Source organism: Mirounga angustirostris, unplaced genomic scaffold, assembly GCF_029215605.1.
Source record: "Mirounga angustirostris isolate CCGP_5_RB_7025 unplaced genomic scaffold, mMirAng1.0.hap1 SCAF_1, whole genome shotgun sequence".
NCBI classification, from domain to species: domain Eukaryota; kingdom Metazoa; phylum Chordata; class Mammalia; order Carnivora; family Phocidae; genus Mirounga; species Mirounga angustirostris.
The window spans coordinates 210,995,313-211,016,288 of record NW_026991709.1 but is presented as its reverse complement, the minus strand read 5'-3'; the positions used below and the strand labels follow the sequence as shown (position 1 = coordinate 211,016,288).

Here is a 20,976-nt window from a genome sequence, read left to right as displayed (position 1 = left end):
CGCGAACTGGATGAGGGCCGAGGAAAGACCTGGGCCCGGTGCCCCAAGGACGGCCCGTCCTCAGTTTCCCGGCGCAGACTTCGGGAGGGGGGGAAGGCAGGAAGCGGCGGGGGTGCTAATGGACCGGGCCTTGGCAGAGGCGCGTTCTGGGCAGGATCGAAGTCCTCCCATCCGCCTTGTGGCCGGAGGGAACCTGACCATTAGTGGGCCCAGCATAGATGTCTGGAGCCGGGCCGGCCCGCAAGAGCGGGGTGACCTCAGGTTCTCCCAGCGACGGGGTGGGGGGAAGGACCTCTCGGGTTGGGGTTTTAATGTCTTGTCCCTTTAAAGAATGTTTGAAAGAAAAGAGAAAAGTAAGAACAGTCCCGGGCGGGGTAGGGTTGGGGAGGATGGGGGGGGGCGTGAAGAAGGGCCCGGGGGATTTGGAAAAATGGGTGGGGGTCCTTTAAGGCGTCGGTCCAGCGGCGGCTGGTGGCAACTTTCCTTTAAGAGGGGGCGGGGCGTCCGTTGCGCCCCGCCTCCTGGGGGGGTCCCGCCTTTAGGGCGCTGTTCTGGGCCTCCGCGCAGATGGGGGCGTGGCCGGGCCTGCGGGGGCGTGGCCGAGCCTGGAGTGGGCGGGGCATGGCGGGCGGGGCCGGGCGCGCCGCTCCAAGCTGAGTCTCCCGGCGGCGGGCGGCGGGGACCGGGCGCGGCGGCGGCGGCGGCGGCGGCTTCGGCGGGAGCAGCATGGATTGGGGCACCGAGCTGTGGGTGAGTCCGATAGGCCTGGCCCCAAGTTCCTCCCTTTCTGGAGTCCAGACCCCCTCCCCCTTTGCTTCTGCAAGACCTTAGCGGGGGCTTGGCGCTTTCCCCCTTCGGAGACCCCTGGAGTCCCCGCTTTTCGCCTTCTTTCGGAGTTTTCCCAGGGCGTTTCAGGACGCCCAGGGCGAAGGGCGACCTTGCAGGAGCTGACTAGGGAAACTGAGCACGGGGTTCAGAGTGAGGAGGGCAGAAGTCCTGGGACCAGGCCGGGGCGGCCGGGCGAGGTCACCTATTTTGAGAACCCTGGCTGGGCGGGCGGCTTATCTTACGGCCCCTGGGTCCCTGCCCGCCGCCCGCCTGTCCGCCTCGAGCGGGGGAGGGGACCCTCTGGCCACTTTCAACCCCACGTGGGACCTAGAAGTTCTGACCGCCCTTTCGGCGCCTCCAATCAACACCTAGGGGCTTGGGACGCTCTGGGGGGGAGGGGCTGCGAGGCTCAGCCCCCTCCCCCATCTCGCCCCAGGCACTGGGAGGGGCCGGCCCTAGGCAGCCTCTAACCTCTGCTCTGGAAGCCCCAGAAATTTCCCCATATCCTAGTCGGGACCTCTGACCCCTCCTTTTTATGGGGGCGGTGGCATCCCTGGGTTTCTGGGTGCAGCGGGGTAACTAGATTCCTTCCCCCGCAACTCTGGAATTTCTTTTGGAGGTGCAGTGGAGTTAGTGGGGGAAACTGAGTCACATGGGGGGGACCCCAGGAAGCATGGCGACCCGGGGAACATGGTGCCTGTCTCCTGGACATTCTGGGGCTCCCCAAACTGCGGCTAACCCTGCCCCTCTGGTCCTGACTCACGCCGGGCCGGCCGGATTTTCCGGAATCTTGGGAGGGGGGATTAGGGGAGCCGGGGCAGGGGGGAGTGGCTCTGCCCCATTCCACACCCCTCTTGGCGGCCTGGGGACGGGGACCCAGTGGTCCGGCTGGGGCCCCGCCCCTGTTCCCTGGCCCTTCCCGGGAAGGGGAGGGGGTTCCCGCCGGTTTCCTGCCTCCCCCCGCGCCGCGCGGGGCGGGGCCGGGAAGCCACACCTTCTGCTCGCTCTGAGCCTTGAAGCTTCTCCTGCGCCTGGTCCTCCGGCCCGTGGGGTCCCAACGTCGTGATCTCGAATCCTCCACCCGCTTCCAGGATCAGTTTGAGGTGCTCGAGCGGCACACGCAGTGGGGGCTGGACCTGTTGGACAAATACGTGAAGTTTGTGAAAGAGCGGACCGAGGTGGAGCAGGCTTATGCAAAGCAGCTGAGGTGAGACCCTAGGATGGACCCGCCTGGGGCTTGGGGAAGCTGTTGGAGGGCTGGGGGCTCAGCCTTTCTGCCTCTCTCCGTTAGGAGCCTGGTGAAAAAATACCTGCCCAAGAGACTTGCCAAAGATGACCCGGAATCCAAGTAAGGATGGAGAGGGATTGCCACGCTAGATTTGGGGGGCCGGGGGTGTTGGTCTCACTTCCTCTGCCTCAGCTAGACTACCTAAGCAAGTCCCTCACCTCTTGCTTCAGTTCCCACCTAGAGGGATGAGCATGGATGCAGGATCCTGATCACCTGTGCTGGAATCCTAAATCCACTATTTTCCAGCCCCACGACTTTGGGCAATTGACGAGTTTTCCATTTGCCTCTCCTAAGGTGAGGGAGGCTCCAGCAGTTACTAAACAAGTGACTCTGGGTAACTGACTTAAGTTTTTATGCCTGTTTTCTTCACCTGTGAAACGGGATGATGATGACGATGACGATGACCATGTAGGGCTCATTTGAAGATTAACTGAGATAATGCATTGAAGCAGTGTCTAGCCCATAGTAAGTGTCACAGGAGGATTGCGCTTCATTCCAGGCCCCCAGTTCCAGAATCCAAAAAGCTCTAGAAATCAAAAGATTGTTTTGGTAGTTTGGCAGTGGTCTCTGACCTGACCTGACTTAATTTCATCACGTCCTTGGTTTTTATCCCACTTTGTGTGACTATTAATACCTCTCACTGCAAAAATACTTACAGTGTTTGATTAGAGGATGCTGCCCCTGACCCCACTGGGGTGATGCATAAAAGATGGTATAAGCATTATGTCCCCTTTCTAGACCTGAAAAATTCTGAGTTCTGAAATGCATCCCCCTGAAGGGTTTGGGGTAAGGGATATGGACCAGGATTTATGGTTGCTTCCAGGAGGATTGTGTTGGGGCTTTCCCTTTCCCATATGGAGGTGGGTCCTGGGGCTCCTGGGGGGTGGGGGGGGTACCTGACCCTGGTTCACTGCCCCTGCCCATCTTGCCACAGGTTCAGCCAGCAGCAGTCCTTTGTGCAGATTCTCCAGGAGGTGAATGACTTTGCGGGCCAGCGAGAGCTGGTGGCCGAGAACCTTGGCGTCCGTGTGTGTCTCGAGCTGGCCAAGTACTCGCAGGAGATGAAACAGGAGAGAAAGATGGTGAGTGATCCCTGCTCTGGATCTGCCCCGGGACCACTACTTCAACTCAGGGGAGCCTAACCATTTCTGTTTGAACAGCACTTTCAGGAAGGCCGCCGGGCTCAGCAGCAGCTGGAAAGTAGCTTCAAACAGCTGGAGAATGTGAGTCTGTGGGCGCGGGGAAGGGTGGCTCTGGCCCCGAGGAGCAGGCTGACGGTCGCTGCTTCATGCAGCTGCCTGCGTTGTCTGGCCTGGAGCCCCTCCCATGGGTTTCCAGCATGCCCGTTGCACCCCCCACCCCATTTGCTGGGTGATGTCCCCCCAGTCTCTGAAACCTTGCCTTCTCACCTCCTACCTCCTGGCTCTGTCCCTGGTAGAGTAAGCGTAAGTTTGAGCGGGACTGCCGGGAGGCTGAAAAGGCAGCCCAGACCGCTGAGCGACTTGATCAGGATATCAATGCCACCAAGGCTGACGTGGAGAAGGTACTTGTGGGGTCTGGGATGGGCTTGGAGGTCCGGCGGGGATGGAGCCAGAACCTGGCAGTGACCCCTGCCTCGATGTTCCTCAGGCCAAGCAACAAGCCCACCTTCGAAGTCACATGGCAGAAGAAAGCAAAAATGAGTACGCGGCCCAACTACAGCGCTTCAACCGAGACCAGTCCCACTTCTATTTTTCCCAGATGCCCCAGATATTTGATGTGAGTGCCCCCTCCTGAAAGACCCACAAAATTAACCGACTCTTACACATTTGTCAAAACCTTAGCGGCAATGTCCTGATCTATAAATCGAAAGGGAATTGGAAACAACAGTGAGCTCTGTCTTTACTCGAACTGTGTTTTTCTGCCAGGGATGTCTTTCTTTTCTTTGGAAACTCCTATTCATTCTTCTAAGCCCCAGCTCTAACAACCCCTCTGAAAGGCCTCGAATTTCCCCTCTTCTGCTTTAGCTTCTTTACTCCACTCCACCCTGGGACAGGCAGTACCTGTGCTGGGTGTGGTGTCTGTTCAAAGCCCTGGCTTCATTGTCACCTCCTTTGAGAAGCCTTTCCTGACTCCCTAGGCAAGGCGGGAGCTTCCTCAGACTCCCCTCTCAAATCTCCCCTATCCCATGTCTCTCCACTGGCCACCCTGGGCTGGAAGTCTCTGTTCGGTGCTGTGTTTTCCCCACCAGACTGGGCTCTCAGGGCTGGGGCCAGTGTGGAGCCCCATCATGAATCACTGCTCCTGGTCCCCATTAGCGCCCCTGTCCTGTCTCTGCAGAAGCTGCAGGACATGGATGAGCGGCGGGCTGCCCACCTGGGAGCCGGGTATGGGCTCCTGTCGGAGGCCGAGCTACAGGTGGTGCCCATCATCGCGAAATGTCTGGAGGGCATGAAGGTGGCTGCAGATGCTGTAGATGCCAAGAACGTGCGTGTGGGGTCCTGGGCGAGTGGGCTGACAGGTGGGCAGTTGGACGACCCCAGGCCCTAATCTTGTCCCTGACTACTCCCCACCCACCACCCCTCGCCCCTCCTCGCAGGATTCCCAGGTCCTAATCGAGCTGCACAAGTCAGGCTTTGCCCGCCCTGGTGACGTGGAATTCGAAGACTTCAGCCAGCCCATGAACCGCGTGCCCTCAGACAGCAGCCTGGGCACCCCCTCCGATGGACGGCCTGAGCTCCGAGGCTCAGGCCGTAGCCGTGCCAAGCGCTGGCCCTTCGGCAAGAAGAACAAGGTGGGGGCCGGAGCCCTTGGGAGGGGGAGTGTGAGTGGGGACAGGGGGGCCCCCACTGAGTCAGCCCCAGCCGCCGGGACGCTGAGTCCTGGGCAGGAATTTTCCTCTTGGCTGTTGGCCCGGGCTGGAGGGAAGGGAGGCGGCCCGGCTATTGGCCTGGGAGTCCCCCAAGGCTGAGGGGGGTGCAGGGAGGGGGCCTGTGGTGTCTGTCTGCTGCTTCTTGGGATGCTGGGAGAAGACCTGCTTCTGGGATTCAGGGCTGGATGAGGGCTTAAGATACTCGCCCTAAGGACTCCCCTGGAGTCCATCCTGCCAATGGGTCCTTGGGTCCCCGACCCTCAGGCTGTTTTTTCTTGGGATTTTTGGTTTATTGTCAAGCACATAGCTGGACACCCCTGTTTTATACCTTAGACACCCCCCCAGGTTTATATCTCATGACTCCGTTACATACTTTTGATCCCTCTTGACATATAATTTGATACCTCTCTTCACTTTGTACACGGGACTCCCCCAGCTTCAACCCCACCTGTGACCCTTTTGATACTTCATGCCTTCTACCTTTCTCTCCGCTTGCCTCTGACCTCTGTGGCCATATACCTGTCTGAGATCTTGATTCCCTGAATGCATCTCCCTGTACCTTCTAGACTGTGAGCCCAGAAAGCTGGGTGGATAGAACCCTGGGCCTCCCTGCCCCCCTCCCCTCCTCCCAGGCCCCATGCTAGGTACTGGATATAGAATTCAAGGGAGAGGTGACATACAGGGGTAGGGAGGGGTCTGGCCTTCTGGCTCACAGTCTAATGCCCTCCCCACCACCTCCCAGATTTTTGTGTTGCTCTTTGCATGCGTTTTCTGTGTGTGATTGTGCATCTTGAGTTGTGGTTTTCTTACCGTTTGTTTTTTTTTCTTTTCTTTTCTCCATTTTGTTTTTTCTTTTTTCTTTATTCCGTCCGTCCGTCCATCCATCCTTGTTCTCTACATCCTCCCACCCCTCCTGACCCACCCCCTCCCCTGCCCCGCCGGTAGCCACGCCCCCCACCCCTCTCCTCCCTGGGGGGCCCCCTGCCCTCGCCATTGCCTAATGGACCCCCATCCCCCCGCTCCGGCCTCGACCCCTTGGCCATACTGAGTGAGATCAGTAAGTCAGTCAAACCGCGGCTAGCATCCTTCCGCAGCCTTCGAGGCAGCCGTGGGGTAAGTGAGGCCTCCGGGGGAGGAGGGGGCAGCCCCAGCCTGCCCAGCAGCTGGGTGGCGGGACCCTGGGCTCGCTTCCTGCCGCCAGCTGGGCCCCCTCCTCCGGTTTCCAGACCCAGACCTGCTTTGCTCTGTGCATGGCCTTGCCCCCCAAGAACCTTGGGTGGGGAGGAAGGTGGACTTGGTGTGTCTTCACAGTATCTTAGAGCTGAGAATCCCTGATCCCAAACTCAGTCTTCCCACCTTGCAGACAGTGGTGACGGAGGATTTCAGCCACTTGCCCCCAGAGCAGCAGAGAAAACGACTTCAGCAGCAGCTGGAAGAACGGAATCGTGAGCTACAGAAGGAGGTTGACCAGAGGTAAGATTGGGGGCAGGCAGGCAAGAAACAAAAATAAAAGGATAAATGAACTATACTGAAATGGTACTCTGAGCGGTCCCGAACAAGCCCCAGGCACCGGTGGTTTTACAGGTGATTCCTGCCATACTTAGAAGGAAACCGTTACTTCTCCTCTTACACAAGTCATTGCCGCAAACAGAAAAAGTGAAAGCTGCCAGCTCATTTAGGAGGCTTGGTGGAATCAATTTCCATATCTGTTAGCGAGAACTCGAGAAATTCAAATTCTGGGCTCATTTTACTTCACTAGGATCTTGGATGCAGATTCCTAGCCAGACAAATCCAGTGATGTATTTTATTTATTTATTTATTTATTTTATTTTATTTTTTTTTAAGATTTTATTTATTTGAGAGAGAGAATGAGATAGAGCATGAGAGCGGGGAGGGTCAGAGGGAGAAGCAGACTCCCTGCTGAGCAGGGAGCCCGATGCGGGACTTGATCCCGGGACTCCAGGATCATGACCTGAGCTGAAGGCAGTCGCTTAACCAACTGAGCCACCCAGGTGCCCTAAAACATAACTTTTTAAAAGACAAGTCATGAACGATTGGGTGTTATCCCAGTAATGCAAAGATGGTTCAATATAAAAACATCTATTAGTCTCATTTACTACCATAATTGGCTAAAAGAAAAAAAAAAAAAACCACCCATGGTTATCTGCTTAATAACTCAAACACTTAAAATATTAACAATAAAAAAATCTGCCAGACTGAAAAAAAGAAAATCTGTACTCACTTCTTCCAAGTAACAAGATCCTCTTCCCACTCCTCTTAAATAATAGGAATGATGTTTGCCACTTGGGGACAGGCAGCCCAGTTCTCTCTTGCCGTTTGCATAGAACCTCTTGTATAAAACTTATATTGTACGAAGCTTTTATTGGTGTAAAGTTCCATTCAGAACCTTGTAGTTCCTGAGTCTTTATTTTTATTTATTTATTTTAAAGATTTTGTTTATTTATCTGAGAGAGAGAGCACAATGTGTGGAGGGGCAGAAGGGGGAGGGAGAAGCAGGCTCCCTGCTGAGCCACCGACATGGGACTCGATCCCAGGACCCCGGGATCATGACCTGAGCCGAAGGCAGATGCTTAACCAACTGAGCCACCCAGGTGCCCCGAGTCTTTATGATGTAGGGGTGAAGGGAGCATGCTTTGGAGTCAAGACAGGCTGGCCTTGAATTCTAGCTGTCCCACCTCTCTGCTTGTTTCCCCATGGCCTGGATGTGGTATTAGGACTGGAAAGAAGTTGAACCCAGGTTTGACATATTCCAAGGTCTATGCTTGTTACTACTACTGCCTGTATATATAGTCTTGGAGGAGACAGGGATCAAGGACTAATGATAATAATACCGAACATTTACAGAGTGCTTACTGTGTGCCATACACTATTTCACATCCTTTACATAGATTCACTGGCATTCCCAAGTGAATTCCTGAGACTGTGAGCCAGGGCAGAATCCTGATTGTCTTGTGTAGGGCTATATTCTGATGGCTGGAACAGTAACTGATATGCAGTAGGTAGTCAATGTGTATCTGAATAAATAAAGGCACCATTCTAATCTCTGCAGCCACTTACATGAGATATATGCATCATTATCCCCATTTTCCAGATTTGCATACTGAGAGGTCCCGTAACTTCACTCACACTCACAGACAAGGAAATGCCCAGACTGGGATTCGAACCCAGGCAGTGAAGCACCAGCGTTTGTGATTTAACCACTGTCTTGTCTTGCTATTGGCTCCTTGAAGCCAAGCACATTTTTTTTTTTGCTTGTTAAGTCATATGGGACTGTTCTTTCTGATCTGTGTCTGTGTCATCCTAGAGAAGCCCTGAAGAAAATGAAGGATGTGTATGAGAAGACACCCCAGATGGGGGACCCTGCCAGCTTGGAGCCCCGGATCACGGAAACCCTGAACAACATCGAACGGCTGAAATTGGAAGTGCAGAAGTATGAGGTCAGGGAAGACCCTGGGGAGGGGTGGGGGCCAGCGGGCCTAGCTGAGTCACTTCCTGGGGGGGGGAGCAGGGAGGTGTTGGGTGGGGGTGGTGCCCCAGCTGTTTCTCATCACAGCCTTGGGTGTGCATGGGTGATCTCAGGAAACCTCCAGGTCCAGAGCGGGCTGACCCCGGAGCCCTGCCCTGGAACTGACTGTGACTCCCTCCTCTCAGGCTTGGCTGGTGGAAGCCGAGAGCCGGGTCCTGAGCAACCGGGGGGACAGCCTGGGCCGCCACCCCCGGCCTCCAGAGCCCCCAGCCAGTGCCCCTCCAGACAGCAGCAGCACCAACAGCGGACCGCAGGATGACAAGGAGAGGTGAGTGTGGAGGCCAGAGTGGGTCTGGCCCCAGGACCTGGGAGGCCTGTCCTGACCTGCTTTGTTCTCCCCAACCAGCTCTGAAGAGCCCCTCTCCGAGGAGGGTCAGGATGCCCCCATCTACACGGAGTTTGATGAGGATTTTGAGGAGCCGGCATCCCCCATAGGTCACTGTGTGGCCATATACCACTTTGAAGGTGAGGACGGCTTGTGTGTCCCATCAGCTGCTTAGGGGGTGGGCGGTGTTTTTGGCTAGATTGTGTTTACCTTCACCTGAAGCAGATCTGAGCCCACTGCCCCTCCCACGACAGGGTCCAGCGAGGGCACCATCTCCATGGCTGAGGGTGAAGACCTCAGTCTCATGGAGGAGGACAAAGGTGATGGCTGGACCCGGGTCAGGCGGAAACAGGGAGGTGAGGGCTATGTGCCCACCTCCTACCTCCGTGTCACGCTCAGCTGAACCCTGCCACAGGTGGGAAGAAGGGGGCTGTTGGCTGCTGCTTCTGGGCCACGGGGGGCCCCAGGACCTACGCACTTTATTTCTGCCCCCGTGGCTTCAGCTGAGACCTGTGTAACCTGCTGCCCCCCCCCCCCCCCCAACCCACTCCTCATCCCAGACGGACTCGCTGTGCCTTCTACCATTGATGTACATACTCGTGTTTCAAATCTTTTCTTCCTGCCGCTGGGCTAGGGCCATTTTGTTTTATATAAAAAAATTCTATAAAGCTTTTGGAGTCTGTGCCTTACTGGTAGATTTACATACTGGGGCTGGATATGCAAATGCCGGCCTCCTTCCTGGCCACAGAGAGAATGAAGAAGGGGAGGTAAACTCGGGCACACCTTGGACAAAACTTCCCTGGAGTTGGGTGCTTGTCTGTGACTTCAGTATAGGAAGAAAAGCACCAAACATCCTTTCTGTGTTTACCGCAGCTTTATGAGAAAAGGCAGTGTTGAGCACCTGCTGTGTACCGGGCATTCTCCACCCATGATACTTGAACACAGCTTTAATCCCCCATGAAAACCCCTAGAAAGTACACAGCCTCCCTTTTACGTTGAAGGCAAGCACAGACAGTTTGAGCCATTTGCGAGAAGTCACACAGCTCTTAAAAAGCATTTGAACTCTGGCTTCTGAGTAAGAGATCTCTGCAAGTTCTCTTGCCATTAAAAGCCTCATGTTGCCTGTTTGTAAGATAGGTGTGTGTGGGTGGGAGGTGGGATAGGGCCTCCAGACACCTGGATTTTCTAGCGTGGGGGAGGAGGCTGTCCCTCACCCTAGGATTCATGTACACTTTTAGGGATACAGTATGGGTTTTTGCAAATCTGTGAGGCAGAATGTGGGTTCCCACTGCGATTGGCTATGTGAACAGCTTGGGGCAACTTCCTTGGTGTCTGCGGGGTTCCCCAAATCCTGGGTGTCCCAGTGTGAAGAAGGGGGTCTGTGCTTTCAAACATCCGGCTCCAGGCGCTGCGAAAGGACACTGAGGACGCACTGGAACTTCTCGAGACGTGTGGCTTGCGGTGCCCCCACGCCTCGGCTTCCCCAGAGGAGCCTCTGCACAAAGCCTGTGGTCAGGGCCTCCTTCAGCTGCGGGTTCGGCCGGAATCCTGGGGGCGAGGCCAGGCGGGCTGGGGGCGGGGTCCAGGCTCCTGCCTCGCCCCACCCTGCACCTGCCTTCTCCCCTCAGAACTTTGTCCCAGCAGGGACTGTGGAGGGACTCTGCCCAGAAACTCTGCACAACTGGGCGGGGTTCATGGGGAGGAGGCGCTCTGAGTCTCCGCAGGACTGGGGGTGGGGCGGCCGAGGAGCTCGGTGGAAGCATACTGTGCCAGGGTGCATGGGGGCAGTCTGTTCAGTGCGTGATGCTGGGGGGGGGGGGGGAGGAGGGGCTGTGCCTGGGGATGAAGCCACTTGGGGGGCAAGATTTGGAGTCTGGGCCGCCCAGTGCGACACATTTTGGGGGAGGTTGAGCCATGTTGGAGAGAGAGGAGTGCTTAGGTTACCAGCGAAAGCGGAATAAGCCAGGTTGGGGATTCTGGAGGCTGGGCTGTCCCAGGACGGGAGGAAGGTTTGGCTCTGAACGCAGCGGGGGCGCTGTTTTACCAGGTTGAAGGACTGACTCATCCTGGAGAGAGCTAGGCCTTGTAGGAGGGGACCGAGATCCTCTGGGGGCAGGGCCGGTTCAGGTGGGAGCGGGGGTGGGGGCGTGGGGGCGGGGAGTGGGAATCTGTGGACGTGGCTCTGGGGCCGGGGGCCAACCCTCTTGGGGTGGAGAGCACTATTCCTGTCAACACTGTTGGCTGCGACTCGGACTTGGGGTGAGAACTCCCCAGAGGCCAGGCCGTCCCAGTTTGGGTGGGACTCTGGGAGGCGTGGCGGGAGGCTCTGGTCCCTGGCCTGCTGGGTTTTTGGGTACCCGGTTAGAGCATGCGGGGTGCTCGGGAAGTCGGGACCCTCTGGCCGCAGGGAGCAGAGGGGAGCACTCACCTCGTAGGCGCCGGGCCGCTGCCTCACGGAACTTGGGCGCGTCCCGGGCCATCTGACGCGCCTGGTGCAGGGTGCGCAGCAGCCGCTCGCAGCTCTCGTCCAGCGGCCCCGGGAGCTCCTCGCCCTCCAGCAGGCGCACGGCGGGGACCACGTGCGGCAGCGCCACCTCGCCCGGCTCGCAAGGTCCTGTGCGGGGAAGGGCTCTGAGCTAGGCTTGGGGCAGAAGATGGGGCCTAGGGTGAAGAGGGTGGGAGACTGGGTCGAGGCGGACCCTAGGAGTGGAAGCCCAGAAACACTGGTTCCAGCCTAGCACAGAGCAGGACTGGGTCAGGGAGGAGGCCTAGGGCGGGGGCGGAGCCCAGGACAGAAACAGGGGCGGGGCCCAGGGTTGGGGCACTCCCGGACCGAACCAGACGCGATGGGCGGGGCCTAGAGCGAAGAGGGTGGGGTCTATGGTGAACGGACTTGACGTGCGGGGCGTAGGGCTGGATTAGGATTCTGGCTGGAGCGGGCGTGGAGCGCCAAGGGATGCCACTCACCGGCGCCCTCATCCAGTGCCCGCATCAGCGGCTTCAGCTCCTGCTCGAAGGCCAGCGCAGCATCGGTGTGGCTCCTTCTGAGTTGGCGCCACGTGCGTTCCAGCCGGGACACCTGGGGGAGGAGCCCTGAACATGCTGCCCCCCTCTTCCCTCTTCCCCATCACCAGCATTCAGGCTTCCTCCTCATTTCTGCTTCCCACGCACCTGGGGCATGAGCAGAGCGCCCATGACCGCGGCCAGTCCAGGCAGGTCCCCGGCCGCCCCCGGCCGCAGCGCCAATGCCAGTTCCACCAGGCCCCTTAGGGTGGCCGCGCGCTCCTCTAGCGGCCCCGCGCAGCCCAGCACGGCCAGCGCCCCCGCCAGCGCCAGCGCCTCATGTCTGTGAGGGTGGAGAGCAAGGGTCTGGGGGCAGTGGGAGGTTTGTAACTCGGAGGTGAGGGGCGTGGGGGGGAGTAGCTTTGCCCATCTCACCTCCTCCCTGGGGGTCCTTGAATGGGGGGAGGTTTGAAGACCCTGGGGATTCCAGGTGGCTGGCTCACCTCTCCAGAAGTTCCAACCTCAAGCGATGCCCATGGGGAAGTGTGAGCAGCTCCAGGCCAGAGGCGACCCCCATGGCACCCCGCTGAGCCTTGGTCACTCCTAGGAGGCCTGTAGCCTGGGCAGGGGGTTAGTGGGGAGGTCAACCAAGCAGAATGAGTGTATGGGTGTGAGGTGCTGTTGGGCCTTGGCCTGGCTTCAGCCCCTGTCTGGGGAGGAGTGACCAGGTAGGTGACCCACCTGGCAGTCTACCAATAATAGGTGCAGGGCCGTGCTCCCAGGATGGTGCTCCAGGAATAGGTCACGGAGAGTACTCAGGACTTTGGGTTCCAGGGGCCGATTCTGGGGGCCCAGGAGGCAGAAGGGGTTGTTAGGGGGCCAGAAAGAGACCTCGGCCTTTGGTCTTGCAAAACTTCTGTTCTCTTCCTCCTCCTCTTCGTTGGCTTCCCACCATGGTGGGGCCTCTGTCTCTGGGCCACTGTGGTCTGGGGGGGTTCCTTGGGCACTGGGCACTCGGGGCACCAGCTCACAGTATGTTGGGGGGCGTCCAGATGCATCATGCAGCAACAGTGAGGGTGTTCGAGGTGGTTTGGTGGGTGCCTTGGCATGAAGCTGCCCATCGGAGGCCCTGAGGCTGTCAACAACGCACCCCAGAGGAGCTGGGGTCTTCAGCAACATGGGGTCACTACCCATCCGAGGGAGGGCACATGTGGGCACAGCGGAGGCTCCTAGGAGTCAAACAAGAGGGAGTGAGGGGGGTACACAGAGAAGAAAGCCAGATGGGGTGGGGGGCTTCATGGGCTACCAACCTTCTGGTTCATCAAGTCAATAACTGGGTATCCTGGTGTGGCTTTGAACTTAAAACTTCACCAATATAAATGCTACACACTTATCAATGGTCTGAAAATGAACTTTTTTGGACACTTACATATGAATTCTGAATGCTACAGTTTAAATTTGAATTCTTTGTTTTTGCCCCTCTGATTGAAGATGGTAAGCACTGACGTACAAAACTAAAATGGAAAAAAAATTATTCAAAATTCACAAAACTACAAAAGCATCAAAGAAACTGCATTTATCAAACTTTCAAATGATGTCTTTTGTTAAGTTTGTGGCATTTTTGCTTCTGAGGTTATTAGAACTTAAAGCTGCACCCAGACTTTTGGGAGATGCCATATTTACTGAGCATATAAATAGACCCTCTTATAGAGACTTAAAACCTTCCCATGGTTCTAGCTCACTCTGAGTAAAGGCCAAAGTCCTCACAGTAGCCAAAAAAGCCCCCCAAATCTGAGCTCCAGATGGTTCAGCTCCACTCACATCCTTTTGGTTGAATGAACAGTTCAAGTTCTTGTTTTGGCCCCAGGACTGCACTGGCCGTTCCTTCTGCCTGGGCCACTCTCACCCTCCAGATATTCACATCATTTCCTCCTTCACCTCTTTCAAATCTTTCTCCATGCAGCCTGTCCTGACTACTACTTAAAATTGTAATACTCCCATCCCCTTATTCCCAATCTCCCTCTGTTCTACTTTTAAATTTTACCCCAAAGCAGACTCATTTTTTGTTGTCAGTGTCCATCTTCCTCCAGTAGGACATCGGCACCACTTGGGCAGAGGTGATACATCTCAGCACTGAGTACAGTGGCTGGCAGTGAGGACTCATGATGAATGGTGGGAGGGGAGGCAGGGCAGATGGGGCACACAGGGCACAAGGAAAATCCTCTTTTAGGTAGGATGGCCAGGGTCAGCTACTCTGAGGAACTCAAGTTGAACGAGACGGAGTCAGTCAGGAAAAGATCAGGGGAATGGGCTTTTCTGTGGCCAGAACAGCAAGTGCAAAGACCCTGAGGCAGGAACAAGACTGGCTGGAGTGAGGAGGGGGTGTGGCAGGAGTTATGAGAGAGGTTAGCTGTGGTCAGACACATAGAGCTTCTGGGAATAATCATAAACTCCCCCATTTTTAAGCCCCTACAAAGTGCCTGTGGATTTCTTAATCATCATGACAATTTGGAAAGTTTTGTTGTCCGCAGTTTCCAAGAGGTTAAGTCACCTGCGCAATATCAGTCAGGCAGTGGGTGGCAGAGCAATCTCCGAGGCACGCGCTGTCCTGGTAGACCCTTACCTGGTCCAGGGTGGTCTTCTCTTGACCCCCCCATGTGCTCCAAGCCTGCGGGCTGACTGTCACTCCGCTTCCTAGCCCTGGGGGACAGAGATGAGGGAGATTACACATTACTCCACCGATGCCCAGAACACCCTCTATCTAGTCACTCAGCACCAGTGGACCCCAACCAAGGTGATCTACCCCCACGGGACACCTGACAGTGTCAGGAGACATCTTTTGGTTGTGACAACTAGGGGGTGGGGTGGAGAGGATTTGACAGGCACCCAGTAGATAGAGACCAGGGATGCCGCTCAACATCCTACGATGCACAGCACAGCCCCCCACAATTAATCCAGGCCCAAGTCAGCAGTGGTTAGTGCACAGGTGGAGAAACTCCGGGGATATCAGGTGTCACTGGAGAGGTAGAGAGCCTGTGATTACCTGGGCAACTCTATCCAAGCTGGGCTCCCTAGGAGGGCGTCCTCACTAAAGCTGCGTCGAATGGGTCCTTGCCGTATCACAGGCCTGGAGGCCACGGCCCCTGTGGCCTGGGACAGTGGACGCTGCCCGGTCACATAGCTGCGAACCAGGGAGGGCAGGCTTGGGAAACGTTCATCCTCCAGCTGAAAGAGAGTTGTGGGCCGGCCTGGCCGGGGACGCAGAGCCACACGGAGCACCTCGAAGTGTAGGGCTGAGCCCTGCCAGCGGCAGGAGATCACTGGGTGGCCCCCCCGGGACCTGGAGGCTCGAACCAAGAAGTCCCCATCTTGCTGCAGGAGGGCCTCAGCCTTCTGGGGGTGGAGGACAGGGGGTAGAGGGTTTAGTCATGAGCCCAGATCAGCAATTCATGGTGATTCCTCACCCCCATCCCCCTACCCAAGAAAAGCCACCCCAGAGACTGGGTGGTTTTGCCCCAAACCAGTTCCTGTTTTCTCATGGGCACACCTCTGGAGTACATTTCCCAGGCTCCCTTGCAGTTAGTCATCATCTGACACAGTCTGGCCAATAGGATGAGGGCAGAAGAGCTGCCGGGAATGTCCCGACCTAGCTCACAAAACCCTCCTGCACAATCCTACAGGTTCTGTCCCCTGTCTGTCGGGGGATGTCCCCAAAGCCCTGGTGGAAGGCAGAGCCACAAGACAGAAAGAGCTCGGGTCCTGACTGACTTCTGGAGCTCCACGTTCCCCACTCCTCAACCAGCTTGTGCTGTAACATGAACAAGCCCATAAAGATCTGTTGTGTTTAGCCAGGGACATCTTGGGGGTGCTGCCAGCTGACACTGGCTAATGGAATGTCCAACCTGAGTAAATGCACGAGGCTTGGTAAACAAACATGGTTTCAAAAAGTGCCCTTTGCTGGATCCTTCCAAACTGATTACGGCCTGGAAATCCTCCTTTATAAAAATGTTCAAGCAGTCCTATGCCAGCCATGGTGGCTGGTGCTGAAACAGGGGCTGGGGGCCGCAACACCAGAGGGAGGCAAAGCGGAGTTGGTGATGGGAGCTGGGGACTGAACAATACATATGGTGGACACATGTAGCCTTTCCTACATGCCAAGCACTGCTGTGGGTATAAAACATAGGAACTCATTTAATCCTTTACCATGGTTAAGTGGTAGATACCATCATCCTCATTTTACAGATGGGGAGACTGGGGCCCAGATAGGTCAATTACCTTGCCCAAGGTCACACAGAATGGAAGTTGTAGGGCTGGGATTTTAACCACTAAGGAATACCGACTCTCACAATTTGATTGGATGCCCAGGGTCCCAGGACTCCTGAGGGTGACAAATGAGTTGGAGATGAGGGTGGGGAGATTTGGGTTGAGAGTGAGTGCTCAACACCGATTGAGCACTTACTGTGTGCCAGGGCCTGTTCTAGACCCTGGAGACACAGTGATGAATGAGCCCAAGGCTCTGCCCTGTGCTGTCTGGTGGGCAAGACACACAACAAACGCACACGAATGAAGAAGATAGATAATGTCTAAGAGCAATCACTGAAGGTGATAAAAGAGGGAGATGGGGCCCTGGTGGCCACAGGTGCCTGGGACCCAGATGGAGAGACAAGCAAAGCGAAGGAGTCGGGTTGGGGAGCATGCCACGATACCAACCGAGCTTCAAGACAGTCCCTAGACCCTCAGTCACCCCTTCCAATAGATCTTGACCATAAGTCCCTCATCCAGGATCCCAGCAGTCCTCAGAAGTCCCCAGTAGGTCAAGGGTGGGAGAGGCTCCCTATCAGATGGTGCTGAGGCCCTGCAGGAAGCAGAGATACCTGACGGGACAGGGGGCCGTGGTACCAGGGCTGGCTGGCAAAGTCCTCTCCATCCTGTTGCACCTGCATGGAGCTCTTGGGGGCAGAGGGTGCAGGGGCTGAACTCTGTATTTTCAACAGTCCTCAGTCTTCCACATCTGTAAAATGGGAATAATTATTCCTGCATCCTAAGCTTCCTAAGTGGCTGGGTCAGCCCTTCCTTCCATGTTCCTCTTAGTTTTGGAGACAGCAGCCTGCATCCTATCAACCTTAAAATGCAACTCTCTCTCAACATATTCTAACACATAAACATATTCTAAACATATAACATATAAACATCTTCTAAATTAAACAAGTTACTTATAGACAAAAATATATGTACACTAGATTTTGTTTATATACATATGCTAGATTCATATATATACCTCCTATAAAATTGGGCTATGATTAACTTTAATTTAGAATTGGCTGTGATCTCATGGAAACAGTCATGCATTCACTGGGATGCTTGCAAAGGGAGAAGACCTATGCATTGCTTTCAAATGGAATGCAATTTTTATGCAGATGACGTGATGCTACTTTTTAGAGAAATTTCATTAACTAATTCACTCAAACTAATATTTATGGGGTATCCACCATGTGCCAGGTGCTACTGGGCACTGGAGGCCCAGCAGTGAACAAAATAGGGGCATCCCTGCCCTTGAGGAGCTGCTGTTCTAGTGGGGGAGACAGCAATTAAGAAAATAAATAAGCAGATGAAGGAATAGATAGATCAGAAAGAGATAAGTGGAAAAATAAAGCCAGGGATGGGATATGAAGATTCAAGTGGTGGAGATAAGATTTTCCATAGGGGAAGGTCTAAATCAGTAACAACTGGGAGGATTTTGAGATCTCTAGCTTCTAAGCAGTGTATGTGCACACTCACGAATTCTTAAGTTGTAAGGAAATCTAACCCACACATGGCTTTCCAATGTAACACCATTTTTTCTAAATTTTATTTTTTATTATTATTTTTTAAGTAATCTCTGTGCCCAACGTGGAGCTCAAACTCATGACCCTGAGATCAAGAGCCACATGCTCTACCAACTGGGCCAGCCAGGTGTCCCTTCAATGCAATACCATTTTTAGGGACATTAAAAAGTCACATTTTGTAGAAATGTCAGCAAACAGCAATTTGGCGTTTGCAGATTTTTAAATTTTGGAGCCGATACACTTTGTTATTATTATGGCCAAGTTTAGGTCTCTGACATTTTGGGACTCCCCTGATACTGTGCAGGCCTCAGGCCGCGTGTGTCTCAAGTGTCTGGTGGAGAAAACCTGCCCTGGATGGGAGGGAAGCAGGAGATCTGCTTCTCACTTCCTCTACCCCTAAGGTGTTCTGGGCCTGGCCGGGTGTGCAGGGAAATAGCACCAGGATTCTCTCATCCTGAGTCAGCAGGGCCTTGAGGGCCAGAAAAAGGCAAGAAGTTCCCAGGCCCGCCCCAGGTAGCTGTAGGGGCGGGGAGCTGGGCAGGGACCTGGCTCCAGGTGCTGCATACCGGAACACCAGGTGTGTCTCCTGTGGATGCCTGTGTACTTCCTGTTTGTCATCTGGGCCAGGCCAGCCTCTGTCTTGAGTCCCCCAACGTCAGCTTCCCCTCGTCCCTCTTTAGTGGGCATGCAGTGGGTCACTGACAAGGCTCTGGTTAGTTTGGTGGAGGGGAGTCTGGATGAGGGGGGAGCTCAGAGTGGGCACAGGTTAGACAGAGGCCAACTAAATCATCCTCCTACCCTTCCTCCTTTGGAATAATTTCTGGATATTTGGGCAGGGGAGAGAGGAAGGGAGCAGAATCAAGAAGAGGGTGGGGGTAGGGGCAAACACGGAGAAAAGAAGGGGGTTATTCATACCCTATAGACCACACCTATGTGCACACATGTGCAGGGGGGCAGCCGCCTACACATGGACACATGGACACAGTTAGACACGGGTACTCAAACTTGACATTGAGCAAACACGGATTGGTTGAGCACTTACTATGTTCCAGGACCTGTTCTAGACCCTGGAAAGACGGTGATGAATGAGATCAAGGCTCTGCCCTGTGCTGTCCAGTGGGCAAGACACAAAATAAACAGCACACAACGAATGAAGAAGATAATGTCTATGAGTAATCACTGAAGATGATAAAACAGGAACGTGTGATAAAAAAGACTGGAGGAGGCAGCTACTGTAAATAACATATAGTCAGGAAGGTCTCTCCCACCAGGTGACATTGGAGCTGAGCCCTCAATAAAGGGAAGGAGACAGTTACACAAAGGTTCGGAGAAAGAGCAGTTCCAGATGCGGGGGTGAGAGGGTGGACAGCAAGTGCAAAGGCCTGGGGGTTAATAGAGCTTACTCTCTACATTTTACATCATCAAGGAAGTCACTGTAGCCGGAATGCACTGAGCAAGTAGCTAAGTGGAGAGCAGCGAGGTCGGCAGGGTGAGAACCCCAAAATCTCATCTTAGCGGGATGCAATGGGGGTTACGGAAGGGTTTTAAATGAGGGAGGGGCACGATCTGGTTTGTGGTTTAAAAAGATTACTCAGGCAAAGTGGAAGCAGGGAGGCTTTTCGTGTCGCAGAGGAAGCACGCTTAGAGGTGCACTCCCAGGTACGCCCAGGTACACGGACACGCGTGACGCACAGCGACCCAATCAGGCACTCGACGACCCTTCTACGAACGCTGCTGCTCCTGGACCGACACCCAGATTCTCCCTGCAAGCCGGTGGCCCCACCTGGAAAAGAGAGGACTCCCCACCCCAGTAACCCCCGATGCTGGATGTGCCTGGGGCCCCTCACTCACCTGGGCCGGGACCCGCGGAGCTGGTGAGAAGCTGGGGCCGGGCCGAAGCCGGAGGCTCTGCGGCTCCCAGCCCCTCCCTCCCCGCCCCAGCCGACCGCACCTTGTCTGGCCGAGCCCGGTGGGTTACCGAGCCAGATCACCTGGCCCCGCCCCCGAGGGCTCCGCCTCGGAAGGTGGCCTCCTAGGCTCTCCCCCGCCCTCTCGTCCCGGCTCCACCCTCTTAGAGCCGTTCTCGGCGCTAACCACGCCCCCTTGGGAGAACGTCCCCCCTCCCATAAACCACGCCCCCTTGGGAACTCCATCTGTTCCTTCCAGGGGCCCCCCCCGCCTAGAACGTCGCCCCGCCCCCATCGGATGGCAACGCCCACATGCTCCTCGCCCCTCTTAGTCCCGCCCCTTAGAGCTCGGCTCCTCCATTCCCCGCAGACTGGTCCTAAGTACCCCTGACCCCTTGGGACGTGGGGAGGGTGTCTCTCCTCACCCCCCCAGGGTTCCTCGCGGGGACAGGGCGGCCCCTTACGGGCTCTCTTGCAGCGCGGGGGTGGCGGCTGCTGTGACGTAGAGGTGCGCTTCCTCCAGACCGTCCCGTTGGGTTTCCGGGAAGGGAACTCCAGTGGGTGTCGGGTTTTGTGGAGGCAGATGCGGGAAAGCACGACAGCCTCTCCACTGTAACAGCACGAGCGAGATGAGCTAGACTGGGGGATTATGGCCGGGGGAGACAGACATTCAGGTGGTTTCCTTGGTGGGAGGTGGGAGGGGGGCTTCCATCGTGATGCTTGGAGCAAGCATGGCAAGGTTGGGGGAATGGATCTGGAACAAGAGGGAGGACGGTCTGGCCACGTTTATTGAGGGCTCGCAATAATAACAACAGTATTGAAAGCAGTGGCCGCCAATTAACACTTGTTGAGCACTTACTGTGTGCCAGGACTGTCCCGCTTCCTTGACCTGCTTCAACGCATTTAATTTTTACATCGACCCCTCAGTGAAGTAGGTACTATTTCCATCACTCCCATTTTCCAGATGCAGAAACGGAGGCACGGGGCAGCTAAGCCATTTGCCCAAATTGACCCGGCTTGTGAGTGGCGGAGGTGGGATTCATACCTGGAGCCCTGGAGCGCCATTCTGCCTTCCTCGCTTTCGTCTGTGCAGCCCCACAATCTCTGATCCCTGCCAGAATTCTAAAAACGGTGAAGGTTGCTGTCACCCATTTTACAGATGAGGAAATAAGCGCCCGGGATGGTTGGGGATGAAAAGTTTCGGTGCCTGTGGGATCGCAAAGCCGGTGATTTCCAGGCTCGGCTTTCCCCCCGCGAATGTGGAAGAGGCTCGAGGCTCAGGAAATGCTGAGGGGAGTGTCTTTTCCTTGACCGCCTCCCACCTGGTTTTGGAGCGGTCGGTGGGGGGTGGGTTGGGGTGGGGTGGGGTGTGTGTGGTCTGTCCACTGAAGGAGGCTAGCGC

General features: G+C 55.6%; 2 protein-coding genes across 10 annotated transcripts; one reads left to right on the top strand and one right to left on the bottom strand.

The window, feature by feature from the left end:
- Window positions 1–625: 625 nt before the first annotated feature.
- Window positions 626–9,508, top strand: TRIP10 (thyroid hormone receptor interactor 10). Of its 4 annotated transcripts, XM_045863178.3 has the most exons (15): window positions 626–750; window positions 1,920–2,035; window positions 2,120–2,176; window positions 3,051–3,198; window positions 3,277–3,339; window positions 3,555–3,659; window positions 3,746–3,874; window positions 4,436–4,582; window positions 4,695–4,889; window positions 5,913–6,080; window positions 6,331–6,440; window positions 8,293–8,425; window positions 8,640–8,782; window positions 8,861–8,979; window positions 9,094–9,508. In XM_045863178.3, exons 1-15 carry the CDS (start codon window positions 727–729, stop codon window positions 9,240–9,242), a joined length of 1,806 nt encoding a protein of 601 aa, XP_045719134.1. In that variant the 5' UTR covers window positions 626–726; the 3' UTR covers window positions 9,243–9,508. The 4 variants fall into 4 exon arrangements, with proteins under 4 accessions (XP_045719134.1, XP_064428367.1, XP_045719135.1 ...); XM_064572297.1 differs by lacking the exon at window positions 2,120–2,176; XM_045863179.3 differs by lacking the exon at window positions 5,913–6,080.
- A 142-nt stretch (window positions 9,509–9,650) lies between these two features.
- SH2D3A (SH2 domain containing 3A) lies at window positions 9,651–20,878 on the bottom strand. Of its 6 annotated transcripts, none has more exons than XM_064572309.1 (11): window positions 20,620–20,878; window positions 20,000–20,213; window positions 16,717–16,853; window positions 14,886–15,235; window positions 14,466–14,542; window positions 12,584–13,071; window positions 12,346–12,461; window positions 12,011–12,185; window positions 11,807–11,918; window positions 11,268–11,453; window positions 9,651–10,387 (listed from the first exon to the last, which is right to left on the bottom strand). In XM_064572309.1, the coding sequence occupies exons 3-11, from the start codon at window positions 16,783–16,785 to the stop codon at window positions 10,227–10,229; spliced, it is 1,734 nt and encodes a 577-aa protein (XP_064428379.1). In that variant the 5' UTR covers window positions 16,786–16,853; window positions 20,000–20,213; window positions 20,620–20,878; the 3' UTR covers window positions 9,651–10,226. The 6 variants fall into 6 exon arrangements, with proteins under 6 accessions (XP_064428379.1, XP_064428393.1, XP_064428399.1 ...); XM_064572323.1 differs by having other exon boundaries at window positions 20,000–20,184; XM_064572329.1 differs by lacking the exons at window positions 20,000–20,213; window positions 20,620–20,878 and adding an exon at window positions 19,519–19,709.
- Window positions 20,879–20,976: the final 98 nt, after the last annotated feature.